General features: G+C 40.9%; 1 protein-coding gene across 2 annotated transcripts in view; it reads left to right on the top strand.

Moving 5' to 3' along the window:
• Positions 1-18,708, top strand: part of LOC122120228 (transient receptor potential cation channel subfamily C member 4 associated protein) — a 53,075-nt gene that overhangs the window by 7,860 nt on the left and 26,507 nt on the right. For both annotated transcript variants that reach the window (XM_042694383.1, XM_042694384.1), the window contains exons 2-6: positions 6,644-6,772; positions 9,443-9,559; positions 12,196-12,253; positions 15,375-15,430; positions 16,546-16,674. In XM_042694383.1, the coding sequence (XP_042550317.1) occupies positions 6,644-6,772; positions 9,443-9,559; positions 12,196-12,253; positions 15,375-15,430; positions 16,546-16,674 (489 nt within the window). The remainder of the gene's footprint in view (positions 1-6,643; positions 6,773-9,442; positions 9,560-12,195; positions 12,254-15,374; positions 15,431-16,545; positions 16,675-18,708) is intronic.

Here is an 18,708-nt window from a genome sequence, read left to right as displayed (position 1 = left end):
CAGACGTGGGGCCTGAACTCTGGGCCTGGCTGCTGTCCCTCAGCTCTTCAGCTCAAGGCTAGCGCTCTACCACTTGAGCCACAGCACCACTTCTGGCCTTTTCTGCTTATGTGGTGCTGAGGAATTGAACCCAGGGCCTCATGCAGGCAAGGCAAGAACTCTACCACTGAGCCACCTTCCCAGCTCCCTTTAGCCCCTTTTTAAGTCAGCCAAAGTTTGGAATGGTAATTTAATAAGCTGTTATACAACAGAATTTTTAGGACTTCCCTTCACCAAATCCAGAACATTTGTTTGCTTTTCTCATGTTTTTGACTTCTCCTAAATTCTTTATGCTCCTTTTTCTTGCAGTATGTTCCCATGTAGACTCCCAAGAAAGAATACCCTGGAATTTTTTTGTGTGTGTGTGTCAGTTGTGGGGCTTGAACTCTGGGCCTGGGTGCTGTCCCTCAGCTCTTCAGCTCAAGGTGAGCACTCTACCACTTGAGCCACACCGTCACTTCCGATTTTCTGGTGGTTTATTGGAGTCTCACAGACTTTCCTACTCAGGCTGGCTTTGAACTGTGATCCTCAGATCTTAGCCTCTTGAGTAGCTAGGAGTCACCCATGCCTGGTGAGTTTTTTTTTTTGGGGGGGGGTCCAGTCGTGGGCCTGAACTCTGGGCCTGGACGCTGTCCCTCAGCTCTTTAGCTCAAGGCTAGCACTCTACCACTTGAGCCACAGCACCACTTCTGGCTTTTTTTTTTTTTATGCCTATGGTGCTGAGGAATCAAACCCAGGGCCTCATGCATGCAAGGCAAGCGCTCTACCACTGAGCCACCTTCCCAGCCCAACTATTTTTTTTAAGCCTACATATCTGAACATGTCCCTTATTCTAATCTTTGTGTCTCTAATTAGGCATAGAATTTTGAGCTACAAAGTTTTTTTTTTTTTGGGTCCTGTCATGGGGCCTGAACTCTGGGCCTGGGCACCGTCCCTCAGCTCTTCAGCTCAAGGCTAGTGCTCTACCACTTGAGCCACAGCGCCACTTCCAGCTTTTTTCTTTTTCCTTATGTGGTGCTGAGGAATTGAGCCCAGGGCCTCATGCATGCAAGGCAAGCACTCTACCACTGAGCCACCTTCCCAGCCCCTTTCCCTTAAGTTTTAACTGATACTCTTCCATTGTCTTGAAACGGTGCACTTGTTCAAATGTACATTGTTTCTTGGATTTGTTCATAAAGTAGGTAGAACTATCTATAGTTCATTTGTGTTTCAACATAGTATTCTATTGCATTAATGGATTCTACTTTGTGCTGCATTCTTATCGGTATTTTTGGTACATGTTTGCGTGATTGAGGTGTCCTGAGATCTAAAATTTCTGTGTTGTAGGATATGTATAGGCTCAGCATTGATGCTTGTTGTCAGAGTTTCTCAAGTGTTTGTGGTGACATTCACCCCATCAGCCAGGTCTATCAGTTCCATATTCCTGCAACCCATAGTTTTGTAGCTTTAATTTTAGCCTTTCTCACAAGTTTAGTGGCATACCATTGTGGTTATAGTTTGTATTCAACCGATGACTTAGTGAGGTTGAGCTTCTTCTTAGAACTTTATTGCCTGTTTGGACATCCCCTTTTGTGAAGTACTTGTTCAGATCTCTCACACATTTTTCTGTTATGTCATCTTGTCTGTGTGTGCATGTGCATGAGCCAGTTCTGGGGTTTGAACTCAGGGTCTGATCACTGTCACTGAGCTTTTTTTGTTCAAGGCTAGTACTCTACCACTTGAACCACAGCTCCACTTCTGGCTTTTTGCTGGTCAATTAGAGATAAGAATCTTACAGACTTTCTTGCCAAGATTGGCTTTGAACCACAATCTCAGATCTCAACTTCCTGACTAGGATTACAGGTGTGGACCACCAGCATCTGGCCAATGGGATTTTTTTTTTTTTGTCTGTCATGGGGCTTGAACTCTGGGTCTGGGCACTGTCCCTCAGCTCAAGGCTAGTGCTCTACCACTTGAGCCATAGCACCACTTCTGGTTTTCTGGTAGTTTATTGGAGATAAGAGTCTCACAGACTTTCCTGCCCCTGCTGGCTTTGAATTGCCATCCTCAGATCTCAGCCTCCTGAGTAGCTAGGATTACAGGTATGAGCCACCAGCACCTGGCTGGGGAAATTTTTCTTTTTTTGTTGGTCATAGGGCTTGAACTCTGGGCCTGGGCGCTGTCCCTCAGCTCTTCAGCTCAAGGCTAGCACTCTACCACTTGGGCCACAGCACCACTCCGGCTTTTTCTGTTTATGTGGTGCCGAGGACTCGAACCCAGGGCCTCCTGTATGCAAGGCAAGCACTCTACCACTGAGCCACCTTCCCAGCCCCCAAAATTGTTTTTGTTTTTTGTTTCTGTCAGTCATGAGGCTTGAACTGTGGGCCTGGATGCTGTCCCTCAGCTCTTCAGCTAAAGGCCAGTTCTTCACCACTTGAGCCACAACACCACTTCCAATTTTTTAAAATTTAATTTTATTGTCAAGGTGATGTACAGAGCGGTTACAGTTATATATGTAAGGTAATGAGTGCATTTTTTGTCAAACATTGTTACCTCTTCCCTCATTTTTCTCCCATTTTTCCTTTCCCTATCCCCCCAAGTTGTAAAGTTCATTTCCAACATATTGCCTTGTGAATGGGAAATTTTTTAATTAAATTTTTTGTCTTATTATGAGCTACAAGTTTGTACATTTTAGAGACTATATTCTAATCAAATTCCACATGAAATTTAAGATTAGCTTGTAAACGTATACAATGAAGCCAGCTGGGATTTTAGTAGGAATTAGATTGAATCAGTATAAAGAATACCTCTATTTTAGGACTAATAATATAGTGGATATTGCTTTTTCAGTAATACTAAATCTTCCCATCCATGAATATGAATGTCTCTATTTTTTTCTGTTTTGAGACAAGTTCTTGTTGCATAACTCAAACTGGCACTTGGTTCTCCTGCCTCAGTTTCCTGAGTGTCTTAATTTCTTTTTCTTCTTCTTTCTTTCTTTTTTTTTTGGTTGTGGGCCTTGAACTCTGGGCCTGGGCGCTATCCCTCTGCTCTTCAGCTCAAGGCTAACGCTCTACTACTTGGGTCACAGTGCCACTTCCAGTTTTCTGGTGGTTTATTGGAGATAAGAATGTAACAGAGTTTCCTGCCCAGGCTGGCTTTGAACCGCGATCCTCATATCTCAGCCTCTTGAGTAGCTGGGATTATAGGCATGAGCCACTGGCACCCTGCTTCTTAATTTCTTTTAACAGAGTTATTTTTGTTTTGTTTTGCTTTGCTTTTTGGTGACAGTCCTGGGACTTGAACTCAGAGCCTGGACTTTTTTGCTTAAGGTTGCCACTCTACCACTTGAGCCACAGATCCGCAGAAGTGGCTTTTGGGGGCTGGATAGAGTGGGCTCTGTGGTAGAGTGCATGAGGCCATGGGTTCGATTCTTTAGCACCACATAAGCAGAAAAAGCCGGAAGTGGCGCTGTGGCTCAAGTAGTAGAACACTAGCCTTGAGCTGAAGAGCTGAGGGACAGCGCCCAGGCCCAGAGTTTAGGCCCCATGACTGACAAAAAAAAAAGTGTGGTTAGAGATAGGCATTCACACAGTGAGACCAAAGGAGGATGTTCTTAGGAGAGGATCACAAAGGCACAATGACTATGTGCATCTGATCATATAAAATAATATTTACTGCTGGGCATTGGTGGCTCATGTCTGTAATCCTCGCTACTCAGGAGGCTGAGATCTGAGGATCATAGTTCAAAGCCAGCCCAGGCAGGAAAGTCCACAAGACTCTTATCTTCAATAAACCACTCAGAAAACTGGAAGTGGCACTGTGGCTCAAGTGGTAGAGCACTAGTCTTGAGCTGAAGAGCTGAGGGACAGCGCCAGGCCCAGAGTTCAAGCCCCACCACTGAGAACAAAAAAAAAAAAAAAGAAAAGAAAAGAAAAATAACATTTATTGATTTTTTTTTTGTTTTGTTTAGTTTTTTTTGGGTCCGGTCGTGGGGCCTGAACTCTGGACCTGGGCGCTGTCCCTCAGCTCTTCAGCTCAAGGCTAGCACTCTACCACCTGAGCCACAGCGTCACTTCTGGTTTTTTTTCTTTTTGCTTATGTGGTACTGAGGAATCGAACCCAGGGCCTCAGGCATGCAAGGCAAGCGCTCTACCACTGAGCCACCTTCCCAGCCCGAAAAATAACATTTATTGAAATGAACTCCAGGAAATGGAAACAAGAGGTTGTTTTTTTTTTTCTTTGTTGTTGTTTTCTTTTTGTCTTTGAGAGTGAAGGGGGGCATACAAATGAAAGGACAAAGGGTGAACAAATGGAGTAGTGGTACTCACTAGACACTATGTTGAAAATGAACTATACAACTTGTGGGTGGGGATAGGAGGGAAAGGTTGGGAGACAGCAAGGGAAGGGGTTACATTGTTCAAAAGGAAGTATACTTTATTTATTTATTTATTTTTTGGGTCAATAATGGAGCTTGAACTCAGGGCCTGGGTGCTGTCCCTAAGCTTTTTTTTTTTTTTTTTTTTGCTTAAACCTAGTGCCACTTTGAGCCATAGTACCAATTCTGGTTTTCTGATGGTTGATTGGAGATAAGAGTCTCACCACGGACTTCTCTGTCATGGCTTCAAGTTATGATCCTCCGATCTCTGCCACCGGAGTAGCTGGGATTATAAGCATGAGTTACTGGCGCCCAGCTCAAGTTTTTCTTTAAAAAAGTCACTGAAGGAAAAACTGGGAGAGAACTGGTAAAGGGGTGACATTGTCCAAAAAGGAATGTACTCTTTACCTGACTTATGAGACTGTAAACCTCTCTGTACATCCTCTTTATAATTATAATAATAAAAAAAACTTAAAGTATCACTAATTTGGTTTGTTGTTGTTAAAGATATATTTACTGTACTGTTTAAGTCAGTTTTACAGTTTGTTTTTCTAGTAGTTTTCCCATTTGTTTAGGTTATCTAATTTGTTGGCATGTTACTCTTCATATTACTCCATTGTAATCCTTTTTAATTTTGTAAAGTTGGTCGTAGTATTCCCACTTTAACTCATAAATGTAACTTAAGCCTGTAGAAGCTGGTCAGTATAGCCAAAAGTTTGTCAGTTTTATTGGTCTTCTCAGTGAAACTTGAAACTTTTGGTTTCATTGATTTTACTGTTCTTTCTGCCACAATCTTTTATATGTTCTTGTGCTTGGTTGTATTTAAAGCACCCCTTTTTCATAGTTTTTTTGTGGTGGAAGCCTAGAGTATTGGTGAATAATCTGTCTTCTGCTTTAATATCATTGTTTATAACTACACTTTTTTCCATAAGTGCTGCTTTGCTAGCTCTCATAATCTTGTTTTCTTTCTTTGGCGTGTGTGTGTGTGTGTGTGTGTGTGTGTGTGTGTGTGTGTGTGTGTGTGTGTGTGTGTGTGTGTGTGTGTGTGTGTGTGTGTGTACTTTGAAATATAAGCCGTATTTGTTGTTTTAAGCTTGTATTGATTTGGGCCAACTTGAATAATATGAAATTATTGGTATTCAATCATTTGGGAGGTACAGAAGTAGTAATTTCCTGTTTTACCGAGAGACAAGTATTCCTCTGAATGTCTCTTTACCTTGTGCCATACCCTTGTGTTATAACCTAAGCATACAAGCCAAGGAAGAATATTGAGACTTTCCGTTACTATAGGACTAAGTTGTATGCATTAGGATAGAATTGACACATTACTGAAGATCTGTTTGTCTGATACTAACAGCTTTTTTTTTTTTTTTGGGGGTCTGGTCGTGGGGCCTGAACTCTGGGCCTGGGTGCTGTCCCTCAGCTCTTCAGCTCAAGGCTAGCGCTCTACCACTTGAGCCACAGCGCCACTTCCGGCTTTTTTCTTTTTGCTTATGTGGTGCTGAGGAATCGAACCCAGGGCCTCAGGCATGCAAGGCAAGCGCTCTACCACTGAGCCACCTTCCCAGCCCACTAACAGCTTTTATAGAAAACTTTTTATCTGATTGAGGCACATGGAAGGGATTCAAATATGGCCCCTGACACAAACATGTTTAGTGAAAATTGTCTTGATTAATGGCTCTGTTATTGTGTTGTTGCTATTATTCATGCCTTGAAATATTTACTGAGTCTCTGTTCTGTGCCAGACACTCTGCAATTAATTGATAAAGGAAGAAGATACAAATGAACTTTTAGTTATGATACAGAAGGATAAATTATATAAGAGATAAAGCCTAAAGGAGGAGTCACCTAATCTCTTAGGGAGGAAGACTAATCTAGAATGTTTCTGACCTATAGTTTGCATTTTGAAGAATGAGCACTTCAGGTGGAAAATGTAGCATTTTGGGCAAGAACATGTACAGAGGAACATAGAAAGAGAGAACCTATGAATTTGAAGCCATACTTTCCACTGAGAAGGAGACAAGGCTGAAAAGTAGAGGGTAGATTGTAGAGGGTATTAATATTACAAGGCATGAGGTTGGATTTCTAGCTCCTAGGCCATTAGGGAATTTTTGAAGGTGTCTACAGAGTGGCCTTTGAATTGTTCTCCTGGGTGTGTTTGGGAGTCAGCTGCTCTCCTTTGTCATATCTAGGGTTAGATCTTTCTTCACCAGTAAAATATTCTTTTTTCCTCTTATTGATTCACAGTTCACTGAGACTTTTTTGACTGAGAGGGATAAACAGTCCAAATGGAGTGGAATTCCTCAGTTGCTCCTTAAGCTGTATGCCACCAGCCACCTCCACAGTGACTTCGTCGAGTGCCAAAACATCCTTAAGGTAACTCTTAGTGGGCATTGAAGAGGCTGTATTTAGGACCTCTGTCTGCCTTTCAAAAATAGCTTGTTTTAATTATGTGAGCTGTAGAAAATTTAGTAAGTTCAGAAAGAGTGCAAAAAAGAAAATCACTAGTATTCACCATTTAAAGATAATTGCTATTAGGTTTCCTGTATACATACTTCTGGCTTTCTTCATGTTTATTTTGTAGCAGTGCTTGCTTAATTGGGAAGGTCATCAACACTATGACTTGGGTTTGGAGATCATCATTTCTTTATTCATCCAGCAAAATCATATTGAGACCTTCACAGTAGGCTTTTCTGTACCTTTTTTTTTTTGTCCTCTGCCCCACAGTGATTAGAATTGAACTCAGAGCCTTGCACATGCTGTGTAAGCACTCTAAGCTATATATACCCTAGTCCTGGATAGCATTCCCTTTGAACAGAGTTTAGAAGACCTTATGTTTCTGAAGGTTCATGAAAGAGATCTTGTGGTTGTTAGTAATTATCATTAACATAAAATAAATCAAAGGCTCTAGGTTTGATGTAGGAAAGGGGTGAGAGAATGCAAAGACATTGTTCTAGGGAACTGTTCTCAAACTTGAGAGTCTATCACAGTGCTTTGCCCCACTTGCTGAGTTTTAGAGTAATTAGGTCTGGGGTTACTTCATTCAAACTTTAGCATTGTATTGGGCCCAAATGTCACTTTGTAGTAAGCAGCTTAGCTACAGTTACAACCTTTGTAAACATATTTGATCACAGTGAAACTAAATGATACTTCAGAGATGAAAGTTTAATGGTTAGATTATAGAAGTTGTTATAAGATATAATAGTTACAGCTTGGCACAAGTGGCTAATACCTGTAATCCCAGCTATTTAAGAGGCTAAGATCGGAGGATCACAGTTCAAAGCCATCCTGGGCAGAAAAGTCTGAGGTTTTTTTTTTTTTTTTTTTTGGATCTGGTTGTGGGGCCTGAACTCTGGGCCTGGGCCCTGTCCCTCAGCTCTTCAGCTCAAGGCTAGTGCTCTACCACTTGAGCCACAGCACCACTTCTAGCTTTTTTCTTTTTGCTTATGTGGTGCTGAGGAATTGAACCCAGGGCCTCATGCATGCAAGGCAAGCACTCTACCACTGAGCCACCTTCCCAGCCCCAAGTCTGAGATTTTTATCTTAATAACTACCTAAAAGTGTGAAATGGAGCTGTGGCTCAGAGTGGTAGAGTGCTAGCCTTGAGCACAAAAAGCTTAGGAACAGCACCCGGGTTCTGAGTTCAAGCCCTAGGACTGGCACACATACACATAAAAATAATCTCTAAATACATTTTGTTTGTACCTTGAGATTCATATTTTCTTATTCCTGATCTTACATTCTGATAGAAGTAATTATAATCTCTCTCTCTCTCTTTTTTTTTTTGGTCAGTCATGGGGCTTGAACTCTGGACCTGGGTGTTGTCCCTCAGCTCTTCAGCTCAAGGCTAGCACTCTACCACTTGAGCCACAGCGCCACTTCCAGTTTTCTGGTAGTTTATTGGAGATAAGAGTCTCACGGACTTTTCTGCCCGGACTGGCTTTGAACTGTGATCCTCAGATCTCAGCCTCCTGAGTAGCTAGGATTACAGGTGTGAGCCACTGGCGCCTGGCTATAACCTCTTATTCTTGCTTTAAAAATGCTTTCCAAAAAATTATACATTATTTCAAGGGATGAGAGTGTAGTTCAAGTGCATGATCCTGAGTTCAACCCTTTTAGTACCACCAAAAAAAGTGTGTTACTTCATTTGTTTTTTGCAAAATGTCTAAGATACAGAGTTGAGGCTAAGGACAGAGAGGAAATTAACATCTGTATGCTCTTAAAATGAGGTCATCATTTCTTTATTCATCCAGCAAAATTATGTTTGAAGCCATACTTCACTGCAGGCTTTTCTGTAACATTTTTTTCCATTGTGTATTCCATATGACGTGGCCCCTGAATGAGAACTGCTGCCCTGTCTCTACTGTATTAAACACCCGTTTGCCTCAAGTGCAGAAGGAATACATACTTAGGAAACATTTAGTATAGGAAAGAAATAAGATAGGCTTGATAGAGGAAGATCAGAGTGCTTTTGAATGGAGGAAACAGGGAAGACAGACTTCCTTTAGGAGGTGACATTTGAGCCATTTTAGGTACTGTTATAAAGCTAGTTATGGGAAAACTTAGTAGCTTGATAACAACCACCATCAAATAACCAACCATTCTTGGCTGATTGAATGATTCTTCTGCTCCATGTGGTATTATGGGATGATGACATCTTCAGTATCTCAAATGGTCTCACTTAACATTCTTGGTAGTTTGGTGCTGATTGTCAGCTGGAGGTTGTCTAAGGATCTAAGTCCTGGCCTCAGTTCTCCTCTTCCCAGCCTGTCCCATGTTGGTTTCTCACAGCATGAGAATTATGTTCCAAGATGGCAAAAGCCAATTCTACTAGGTTTTAAGGCTTATGCCAGAGTGGCATACTGCCACTTTTGCCGCATTAATTAACCTTAGCCCAGATTCAATGTGGGAAAGGACTCTTAAGATCTGGATACTATGGAGTGCGATTCTTTGGGGGATGTGCTCATGAGGATTTAAAATACTAACAGAAATTTTAATGTCACATTCATAAAACAGAATGTTTACTGTTTTGTTTCTTTAAACTAGGAAATTTCTCCTCTCCTCTCCATGGAGGCTATGGCATTTGTCACGGAAGATAGGAAACTTACTCAAGAAACCACTTATCCAAATACATATATTTTTGACTTATTTGGAGGTGTTGATGTAAGTAGCCGCTTATTGTCACTACTGCTTTAACAGCTTCAGAATTTAAAGATTAAAATGAGAGACAACATTTCAGATTTTATAGCAAACATTTTATATTTAACTTTTAGAAGCTCAGCATGTTGAAACAACATGAATTAATTGGAATTGGTAATATATCTAAGTTACAAAGTATTCCCAGTTTCTCTTCAAAATCGGTTATGATAACATTTCTTGAATTTCCTTCTGGAGATCTTCTCTGACAGTGTAATACTACTTTTTTTTTTGCCAGTTGTGGACTTGAACTCAGGGCCTTTTCTCTGTCCCCGACAGAGTGCTACTTCTGATTTTTTGGTGATTAGTTGGAGATAAGAGTCTCACAAACTTTCCTACCTGGGCTGGCTTTGAACCATGATACTCAGATCTCAACCTCTTAAGTACCTACGATTACAGGCATGAGCCACCAGCGCCTGGCTATGCTACCTTTTTTCCCCCACATACCTCTGGCTTTGAGATAGTTTCATTTTAGTGCACATGAATCTGTCTCATTATTTTAAATAACCAAATAGCATTTTAAAATGTAATTGTACCATGATTTATTTGTTCATGTCCCAATGCATGGGCATTTATAATTTTCACACATTTTTTTCTAGTACAAACAGGGGGCTGGTTAATTACAGATAAAAGTCTCACAGAACTGCTTAGGCTGGCTTTGAACAGCAGTCCTCTGATTGTAGCCTTCTGAGTAGCTAGGATTGCAGGCATGAGCCACCAGTGTCTGACTTTTCTTCCCTCCCTCCCTCCCTCCCTTCCTTCCTTCCTTCCTTCCTTCCTACCTCCTTTCCTTGCTTGCTTGCTTGCTTTCTCTTGCTTTGTTTCTTTTTTGTGCCAGACTCAGGGCCTCATTCTTTCACTTGATTTTTTTTACTCAAGGCTGATGTTCTACCACTTGAGCCACATCTCTTCTTCCAGCTTTTTGGTTATAAGAGTCTCAGATTTGTCTACCCCAGCTAGATTCAAGCTGGGATCCTCAGATCTTAGCCTTCTGAGTAGATAGGATTACAAGCATAAGTCACAGGTACCCAGCAGAATTAATTTTTTTAAAAGTTATGCTTATTTTAAACAGTTTAAGCAAATTTATATATTATGTTAAAATAAATAAGATGAAAAATTCATACATATTCCTACCCCCTGTGAAAATCAGTACTAAAATTTATAGTGTATCTTTTAAGACCTTTTTTTTTTTCTTTTTTTCTCGGTTGTGGGGCTTGAACTCTGGGCTGGCCTTGGCACTGTCCCTCAGCTCTTCAGCTCAAGGCTAGAGCTCTACCACTTGAGCCACAGTGCTACTTCCAGCTTTTTTTTTTTCTGTTTATGTGGTGCTGAGGAATCGAATCCAGGGCTTCATGCATGTTAGGCAAGCACTCTATCACTGAGCCACCTTCCCAGCCATTGAGACCTTTTTTATAGACTTAGTTTTGTTTTTTTTTTAGCCAGTCCCTGGGCCTAAACTCAGGGTACTGTCTCTGAGCCTCTCTGAGCTTAAGGCTAGTGTTCTACCACTTGAACCACAGCACCACTTCTGGCTTTTTCTGCTTATATGGTACTGTGGAATCGAACCCAGGGCTTCATGCATACTAGGCAAGCACTCTACCGCTAAGCCACATGCTCAGCCCAGACAAATGTTTTTCAGAAAAAGAAGAGTCATAGTAGTAGTAGTGTTCTTTTTTTATGTGTGTGTACCAATCCTGGGGCTTGAACTCAGGGTGTAGGCACTGTCCCTGAACTTTTGCGCTCAAGACTGGTGCTCTATCACTTGACTGTTTCACTTCTGGCTTTTTGGTGATTAATTGAAGAGTCTCAAGGACTTTCTTGCCCAGGCTGGCTTTGAACCACAATCCTCAAATCTCAGCCTCCAGAGTAGCTAGGATTACAGGCTTGAGCCACCAGTGGTTGGCTTAACGGTAATGTTCTTTGGCTTTAAAATTAAAGCCATGCCAAGTGTGCCTGTAATCCTAGTATGTAGGAGGCTGAGATCTGAGGATCACAGTTCAAAGCCATCCCTGCCAGGAAAGTCTGTGAGACTTTTATCTCTGATTAACCACCGAAAAGCTGGAAGTAGGGCTGTGGCTCAAATGGTAGAGCATTACCCTTGAGCACAAAAAGTCAAGGACAGCACCAAGTCCTTGAGTTCAAGCACAATACTGGCACACACAAAAAAAAGAAAAGCCATATGGGATCCCGGAGATTAGCTAATTTTTTTTGGGGGGTGCTGGTATTGGGACTTGAACCCAGGGCCTCATGCTATCATTTGGCTCTTTCTGCTTAACTTTGGCACTCTCACTTAAGCTATGCCTCCACTTACCTAACTCTTTTTTTTTTTGTTTTTTTTTAAACGAGGAAGCTGAGGTTCAAGGATGGGCCTTGATTTGCTTATGTTTGTGTGGAAAATAAGTGGCTGAGCTAGATGGCTGACACTACAACCTAGATTTCTGGACTCTTGCCAGTGTTCTTCCATTGACCCTCACTGCCTCCTAGAACAAGAGTCCTATGAGAGTACTTTAGCGTATTATGACAGCTACTTGAGTTTTCAGAATACAGATTATTTTATGAGTTGTGTTTTCAAATTTGAAGATTTTTATCCTTTTTTTTTATAGCTTCTTGTAGAAATTCTTATGAGGCCCACAATTTCTATCCGGGGACAAAAATTAAAAAGTAAGTATATTTTAAGTCTTTTTGTCAGGCGTACTGTGACAGTATGGTATCAGTTCCTTGTAATTGCTTATCTTTCCCTTCCTAGCTGTTTATAATGAGGACATGTTGTAGATTCAGCTGCAAGTGGTTCTCTCCATCCCCAGCTAAGCAGCTCCCTTTATTCATTATACACTGAGTAGAAACATAGATCTAGTGCTTTCAAAGAAAAAGCAGAGGGGCTGGAAAGGTGGCTCAGTGGTAGAGCGCTTGCCTTGCATGCCAGAGGCCCTGGGTTCGATTCCTCAGCACCACATAAGCAAAAAGAAAAAAGCTGGAAGTGGCGCTGTGGCTCAAGTGGAAAGCGCTAGCCTTGAGCTGAAGAGCTGAGGGACAGTGCCCAGGCCCAGAGTTCAGGCCCCATGACCGGACCTCCCCCCCCCCCCCCAAAAAAAAAAGAGCTTGGAAAAAAAAAAGAAAAAGCAGAAAACAGTTTGGATAAAAGAATTGCATCTTTGTATATTAATAGTCTTTTGATCTGCTTTATGTTTTCTTTGAAAAAAAATTTTTTTTAGTGTTGGTGGAGCGTGAACTCAGGGCTATGTTCTTGTTAGGTGCGCTCTGTACCACACATCAAGCCACCACTGCCCCAGCCCCCAGCACTAGTTATTTTTTATATAGCATCTAGCTTTTTTTGCCTTGGTGAGTACCTGTCCCATAATCCCTATTTACACTTTCTACATGACAGATACATGCCACCATGTCCAACTGTTGGTCAGGAAGAAGTCCCAAGAATTTTTTTTTTCCTAGAGAAGGCTTGGAACTACAGTCCGCCCTATCAGCCTCCCAAGAAGCAAGGATTATAGACATGAGCTACTGGCACTGGCTTTATTTGCAAATCCTGTTTTGTATATATAGCTAGCTGAGAGTGTTGTAAGATCACTTTATTGTATTTATTTGTCCCATTCTGGGGCTTGAACTCAGAGCCTGGGCGCTGTCCCTGAGCTTCTTTGTGCTCAGAACTAGCACTCTACCACATGAGCTATGGTGCCACTTCTGGCTTTTTCCAAGTAGGTTATTGGAGATAAAAGTCTCATGGGCTTTTCTGCCTGGGCTGGCTTCAAACTGTGATCCTCAGATCTCAGCCTCCTGAGTAGTTAGGATTATATGCATGAGCCACTGGACCCTGCACTTAAAAAAATATTATTTATTTATTTATTTTTTGAACTCAGCTCCTGGGTGCTGTGCCTGAGCTCTTTTGCTCAAGGCTAGTACCCTACCACTTAGAGCTACAGCACCACTTCCAGTTTTTGAGTGGTTAATTGGAGATAAGAGTCTCATGGACTGTTCTGCCTGGGCTGGCTTCGAACCATGCTCCTCAGATCCTAGCCTCCTGAGTAGCTAGGATTATAGGTATGAACCGTCGGTGCCCATCTTGTTTCATTTTTAAAAAAATTAGATTGTGTGTGTGTGTGTGTGTGTGTGTGTGAGAGAGAGAGAGAGAGAGAGAGAGAGAGAGAGAGAACGTGTGTGTGCACGCATGTGCGCCTGTCCTAGGGCTTGTGCTCTGAGTCTGGGCACTGTCTAGCTTAAGGCTAGCACTCTACCACTTGAGTGACACCTTTTTTGGTAGTTAATTGGAGATAAGAGTCTTACTATCAAACTCAAAAAAGCTGGGAGTGGCACTGTGGTTCAAGTGGTAGAGTGCTAAAATTGAGTACAAAGAGGCTCATGGACAAAGCTCAGGCCCTGAGTTCAAGCCCCAGGACCAGTGAGAGAGATAGAGAGAGAAGAGAGAGAGGAGAGAGGAGAGAGGAGAGACAGAGACAGAGAAAGACAGAGACAGAGAGAAACAGAGACAGAGACAGAAGATGCAGTGAGCCTGGAATGTATGTCTATGAAGAATTTTACTTTTAGCTCTTTTATAAAATTTTTCCATTATTTATGGTCAACTTGGGTCTTTTACAATGTTCTTTCAAGCTTGTTCTTGTTTCAGAACCAAGGTGTGAAAAACACAGAGGTATGTTCCGGGATGTGAAAGAGTCTTACTATCTTTACTGCCTGGTCTGGCTTCAAACCACAATCCTTAGATCTCAGCCTCCTGAGTAGCTAGGGTTAGAGACATGAGCCACCAGCACCCAGCCTAAAATTAGATTTTTGTTACAAGGGCAATATATGCTCTTCTAAAAGGTTCAGCCATTACCAGTTTATGATAAGAAGTCAATGTGCTTTGATAGCACATAACTTTTTTTGAGCTGTGTGGAAGGTATATAGGAATTCTAATTTTTTTTATCCTCCCTTCCTCTCTTCCCACCCCCCCCCCCCCCCAGGAATTACTGATTTTTATAACCTACTTCTATATTACAGATCTTCTTTTTAGGAACTCAGTGTTTAATTCTTAAAAACTAGTGCACATCACTCTGCTCTTAAAAAATCACTTCAATTAATATTTGATGAAATGACCTACAAGCATCACATGTACCTGCTTTTTTGTTTGTTTTTTGTTGGTCATGGGGCTTGAATTCTGGGCCTTGGCACTGTCCCAGAGATCTTCAGCTCAAGGTGAGTGCTCTAACACTTGAGCCACAGCACCACTTCAGGTTTTTTGGTGGTTTATTTGACGTAAGAGTCTCATAGACTTTCCTGCCTGGGCTGGCCTTGAACTGTGATCCTCAGATCTCATTCTCCTGAGTAGTTTGGATTAGAGGCGTGAGCCACTAGCACCCAGCTACATGTTTTTAATATTTTGAAATTTTTCATCCCTAGTATCTGTAAGACATAACAGTATAAGACCTCATTTATGTATTCAGTAGTGATTAAGAGAATTCACATTCATGTCTAATAGCTCAGTTTTGAACTCCTAAGATGATTATCTATCTGCCCTGATAGCAAATAACATCTTGTAGTGACTTGTTGATGCACTTGTTTATTCTTGAAAATGGCTGTTAAACCAAATAAATGCAGTATGCGTGTTGATTGTAAAGTCAGGTGGGAACTATGAAAATCTTTGGTCGACAGAGATTAGAAATAGATATACAAAAAGAAAAGTAATCTTAGAATTGTAACAGTTCTTACATTCAAAAAAAGGTAATAATGTTACATTATCTTTTTATTGAGAAATATAACATTCCCTCTTCTCTTTCAGTAAGTGATGAAATGTCCAAGGACTGTTTGAGCATCCTGTATAATACCTGTGTCTGTGTAAGTACCCCTGACATTCAGGCACTATTAATCTCCCTACCACATCTCCAGTGGTCAAGAAGGGGAACTGTCCTTACATTTGAGAGAGTGGATTTGTTTTATGTATAGCCACGAAATAGAACTAACAAATAATGAGGAGGCAGAATTTTTGTAGTAATTGTTAAAAGCCAAGGCTACTTCATTGGATACTGAACTCCATGTCCAAGCAGAGACTGATTATTGGTCAAAGAACAATAGGCATTGGCAGAGCGCCTGTGTTTTTAAAGATGGCCTTTAACCCTTTTTTTGCTTGTTTCTTCAATTCCCTTATTCAAAAACAAATCCAGAACCAGAAATCATACCAATATATTGAGTTGGATGCTACCAGATTGACCAATGAGCCAGTAAGAATGGGGAAGAAAGCAAGCAAATTCATTTTGTGTTCTGGCTTAGTACATCTCCATTCTCTTATCCATACAGTAGTTAGCAGTCATACTAACATCTAACATCATAGGGTTATTAGGAGAACTAAATGACATAATAGATGTGAATGTTCTTTTAAAACAATATAAAAGTGCTAGTTTTTTTTAAAAACACAGTACCTATCTTTTAGATTCATATTGTATAGTAAACAGTGAATCAGAATACATTGCTTAATGAGAGAAATTGTGGAAGAATAGAAGCTATATGCCTTGGAAATATAAAAGATTTAACTCCCTTGCTTGCTTTATTTAAAAAAAAAAAAGAGGCCGGACACTGGTTGCTCACGTCTGTAATTCTAGCTACTCAGGAGGCTGAGATCTCAGGATCCCCATTCAGAGCCAGCCCAGGCAGGAAAGTCTGTGAGACTCTTATCTCCAATTAACTACCAGAAAGCTAGAAGTGGCGCTGTGGCTCAAGTGGTAGAATGCTCACCTTGAGCTGAAGGGACAGTGCCCAGGCCCAGCGTTCAAGCCCTACCAACAATAACAACAACAAACAGTATCAGAAATCTTGTTTGCTTGTTTTTCTTTTCTTTTTTTTGTTTCTTTTTGAGATACAGCCTTACTACATAACACAGACTGGCTTTTACTCTTCATATTTCCTTTGTGGTTATAATTGTTCACTTTTTCTTCCCTCCTCCCTCCTTGTGACAGACTGAAGGAGTTACAAAGCGTTTGGCAGAAAAGAATGATTTTGTGATCTTCCTGTTTACATTGATGACAAGTAAGAAGACATTTTTACAAACAGCAACCCTCATTGAAGATATTTTGGGTGTTAAAAAGGTAAAAAGCTAACTCCTCGAGCTGGTAGTTGATCAGATGGGGCAGAGGGTCTGAAACTTGAACAATGTACAGAACACCTTTAAAAAACATTACATTAGTTATGGGGAAGGATGGATTTGTATACATTTATACTGTGTTCCAGTCACTTACCTCCTCTATTACTCCGTCTTCCCTCTTCCCAAAACAGTTTCTATTTTCATCTATTTCAACAGTATTCAACCTGTTGTATTTTCCTTGTTAGCCCAGTTTCCTGTAGATAGCCTTTTAGAAAGAAATTCTTCTATACCCCTAGGGTTAATTATTTTTGCATTATTTGGACATATTCAAGTATAAAATTGAGGGGGCTTGGAAAGTGGCTCAGTAGTAGAATGCTTGCCTTGCATGCACGAGGCCCTGGGTTCGATTCCTCAGCACCACATAAGCAAAAAGAAAAAAGCCGGAAGTGGCGCTGTGGCTCAAGTGGTAGAGCGCTAGCCTTGAGGTGAAGAGCTGAGGGACAGCGCCCAGACCCAGAGTTCAGGCCCCACAACCAAAAAAAAAAGTATAAAATTGAATTATACTCCATTTACTAGTGTGAAACTTAAATATATAACTAGAAATCAAACTAACTATGGAAGTCAAAACTTCATATTAACCTAGTAAACTCAGTGGATTACTTTTCATGCTGAAATAAAATCCTTCTCACTGATTATGGCAGAAATTCTTTTTAGCACACCTGCACTTTTGTTGCTTGTATAATGACTCTAGTCTCAAAGCAGATTTCTATATTTGAGCTGGAACTTTTCTTCTTAGGGTTTTGTTCTTCGTGGTGGTAATATTTAGCTTTTGCTTATTTAACCCACTTATATTTTTTACTTATTAGTCCTCAATTAAAGTTGGTTAATTTGTACCAACATGGAAAACACAAATGTGAATAGAGTAGATTCTTAGTATCTGTGGTTATATAGTTTAAAGGAGAGTTCCATGAGGAAACACCAAGAGTACTCAGAATATATAAAGTTTAGTACTATTAAAAAAATTGCTTAAATCTGCCTATACAGAGTACTCTGAGCAGCTATAACTTGAAACTACTTGGAGTAAATTACATTACCTTCACAAAACTTACTGTTGTACTCATGAATACTGATCACCAAAAACTAGATCTTCTTTCATGCTTTTCCCCCCAGTACTGTCTAGCTTCCATAAAGACATTGCCACCTTGCAACAAATCTGAAGTGTGTACTTTATCACATTAATTAAGCACATTGTGTGCCCATTTTGGCATAGGAGGATTGGCATAACTTTTACCTTGTCTTTTGGATACTGTTCACCTTTTATGAAGCGTATTTTCACAAAATTAAGGGTTGCTAGGTGCCAGTGGCTCATGCCTGTAATCCTAGATATTCAGGAGACTGAGATCTGAGAATCATAATTCAAAGCCAGACCAGGCAGGAAAGTTCGTGAGACTCTTATTTCCAATTAACCACCAGAAAACAGGAAATGGCGCTGTAGCTGAAGTGATAGAGCGCTTGCCTTGAGCTGAAGAGCTGAGGGACAGCGCCCAGGTCGAGTTCAAGATCCATGAAAAAACAACAACAAAATTAAGGGTAGAGAAATACTTACCACACAATGATTTAAACACTAATTGCACAGAACTAATTGCAAGTTTTTTTTTCTGTCTGCCAAATTGCATAAGGCACAGGGAAATTTTGTTTGTTTCAACCGTACTTAGTCAAAATTGTTTAATGAAACCACAGATAAAACATACATACTGTGGGCTGGGAAGGTGGCTCAGTGGTAGAGCACTTGCTTTGCATGCATGAGGCCCTGGGTTCGATTCCTCAGCACCACATAAGCAAAAAAGAAAAAAAGCCCGAAGTGGCGCTGTGGCTCAAGTGGTAGAGCACTAGCCTTGAGCTGAAGAGCTGAGGGACAGCGCCCAGGCCCAGAGTTCAGGCCCCACGACCGGAACCAAAAAAAAAAAAAAAAAAAAAAACATACTGTATTGAAATCTTGCCACTGGGTCATAAGGTGGTCACTCAGATGGCTGGTAGC

The sequence above is a fragment of the Dipodomys spectabilis genome, unplaced genomic scaffold, assembly GCF_019054845.1.
Source record: "Dipodomys spectabilis isolate Male_0828 unplaced genomic scaffold, ASM1905484v1 ptg000175l, whole genome shotgun sequence".
NCBI classification, from domain to species: Eukaryota; Metazoa; Chordata; class Mammalia; order Rodentia; family Heteromyidae; genus Dipodomys; species Dipodomys spectabilis.
Note: the sequence above shows the minus strand (reverse complement) of the source record. Positions and strands in the feature narration are given on the sequence as shown.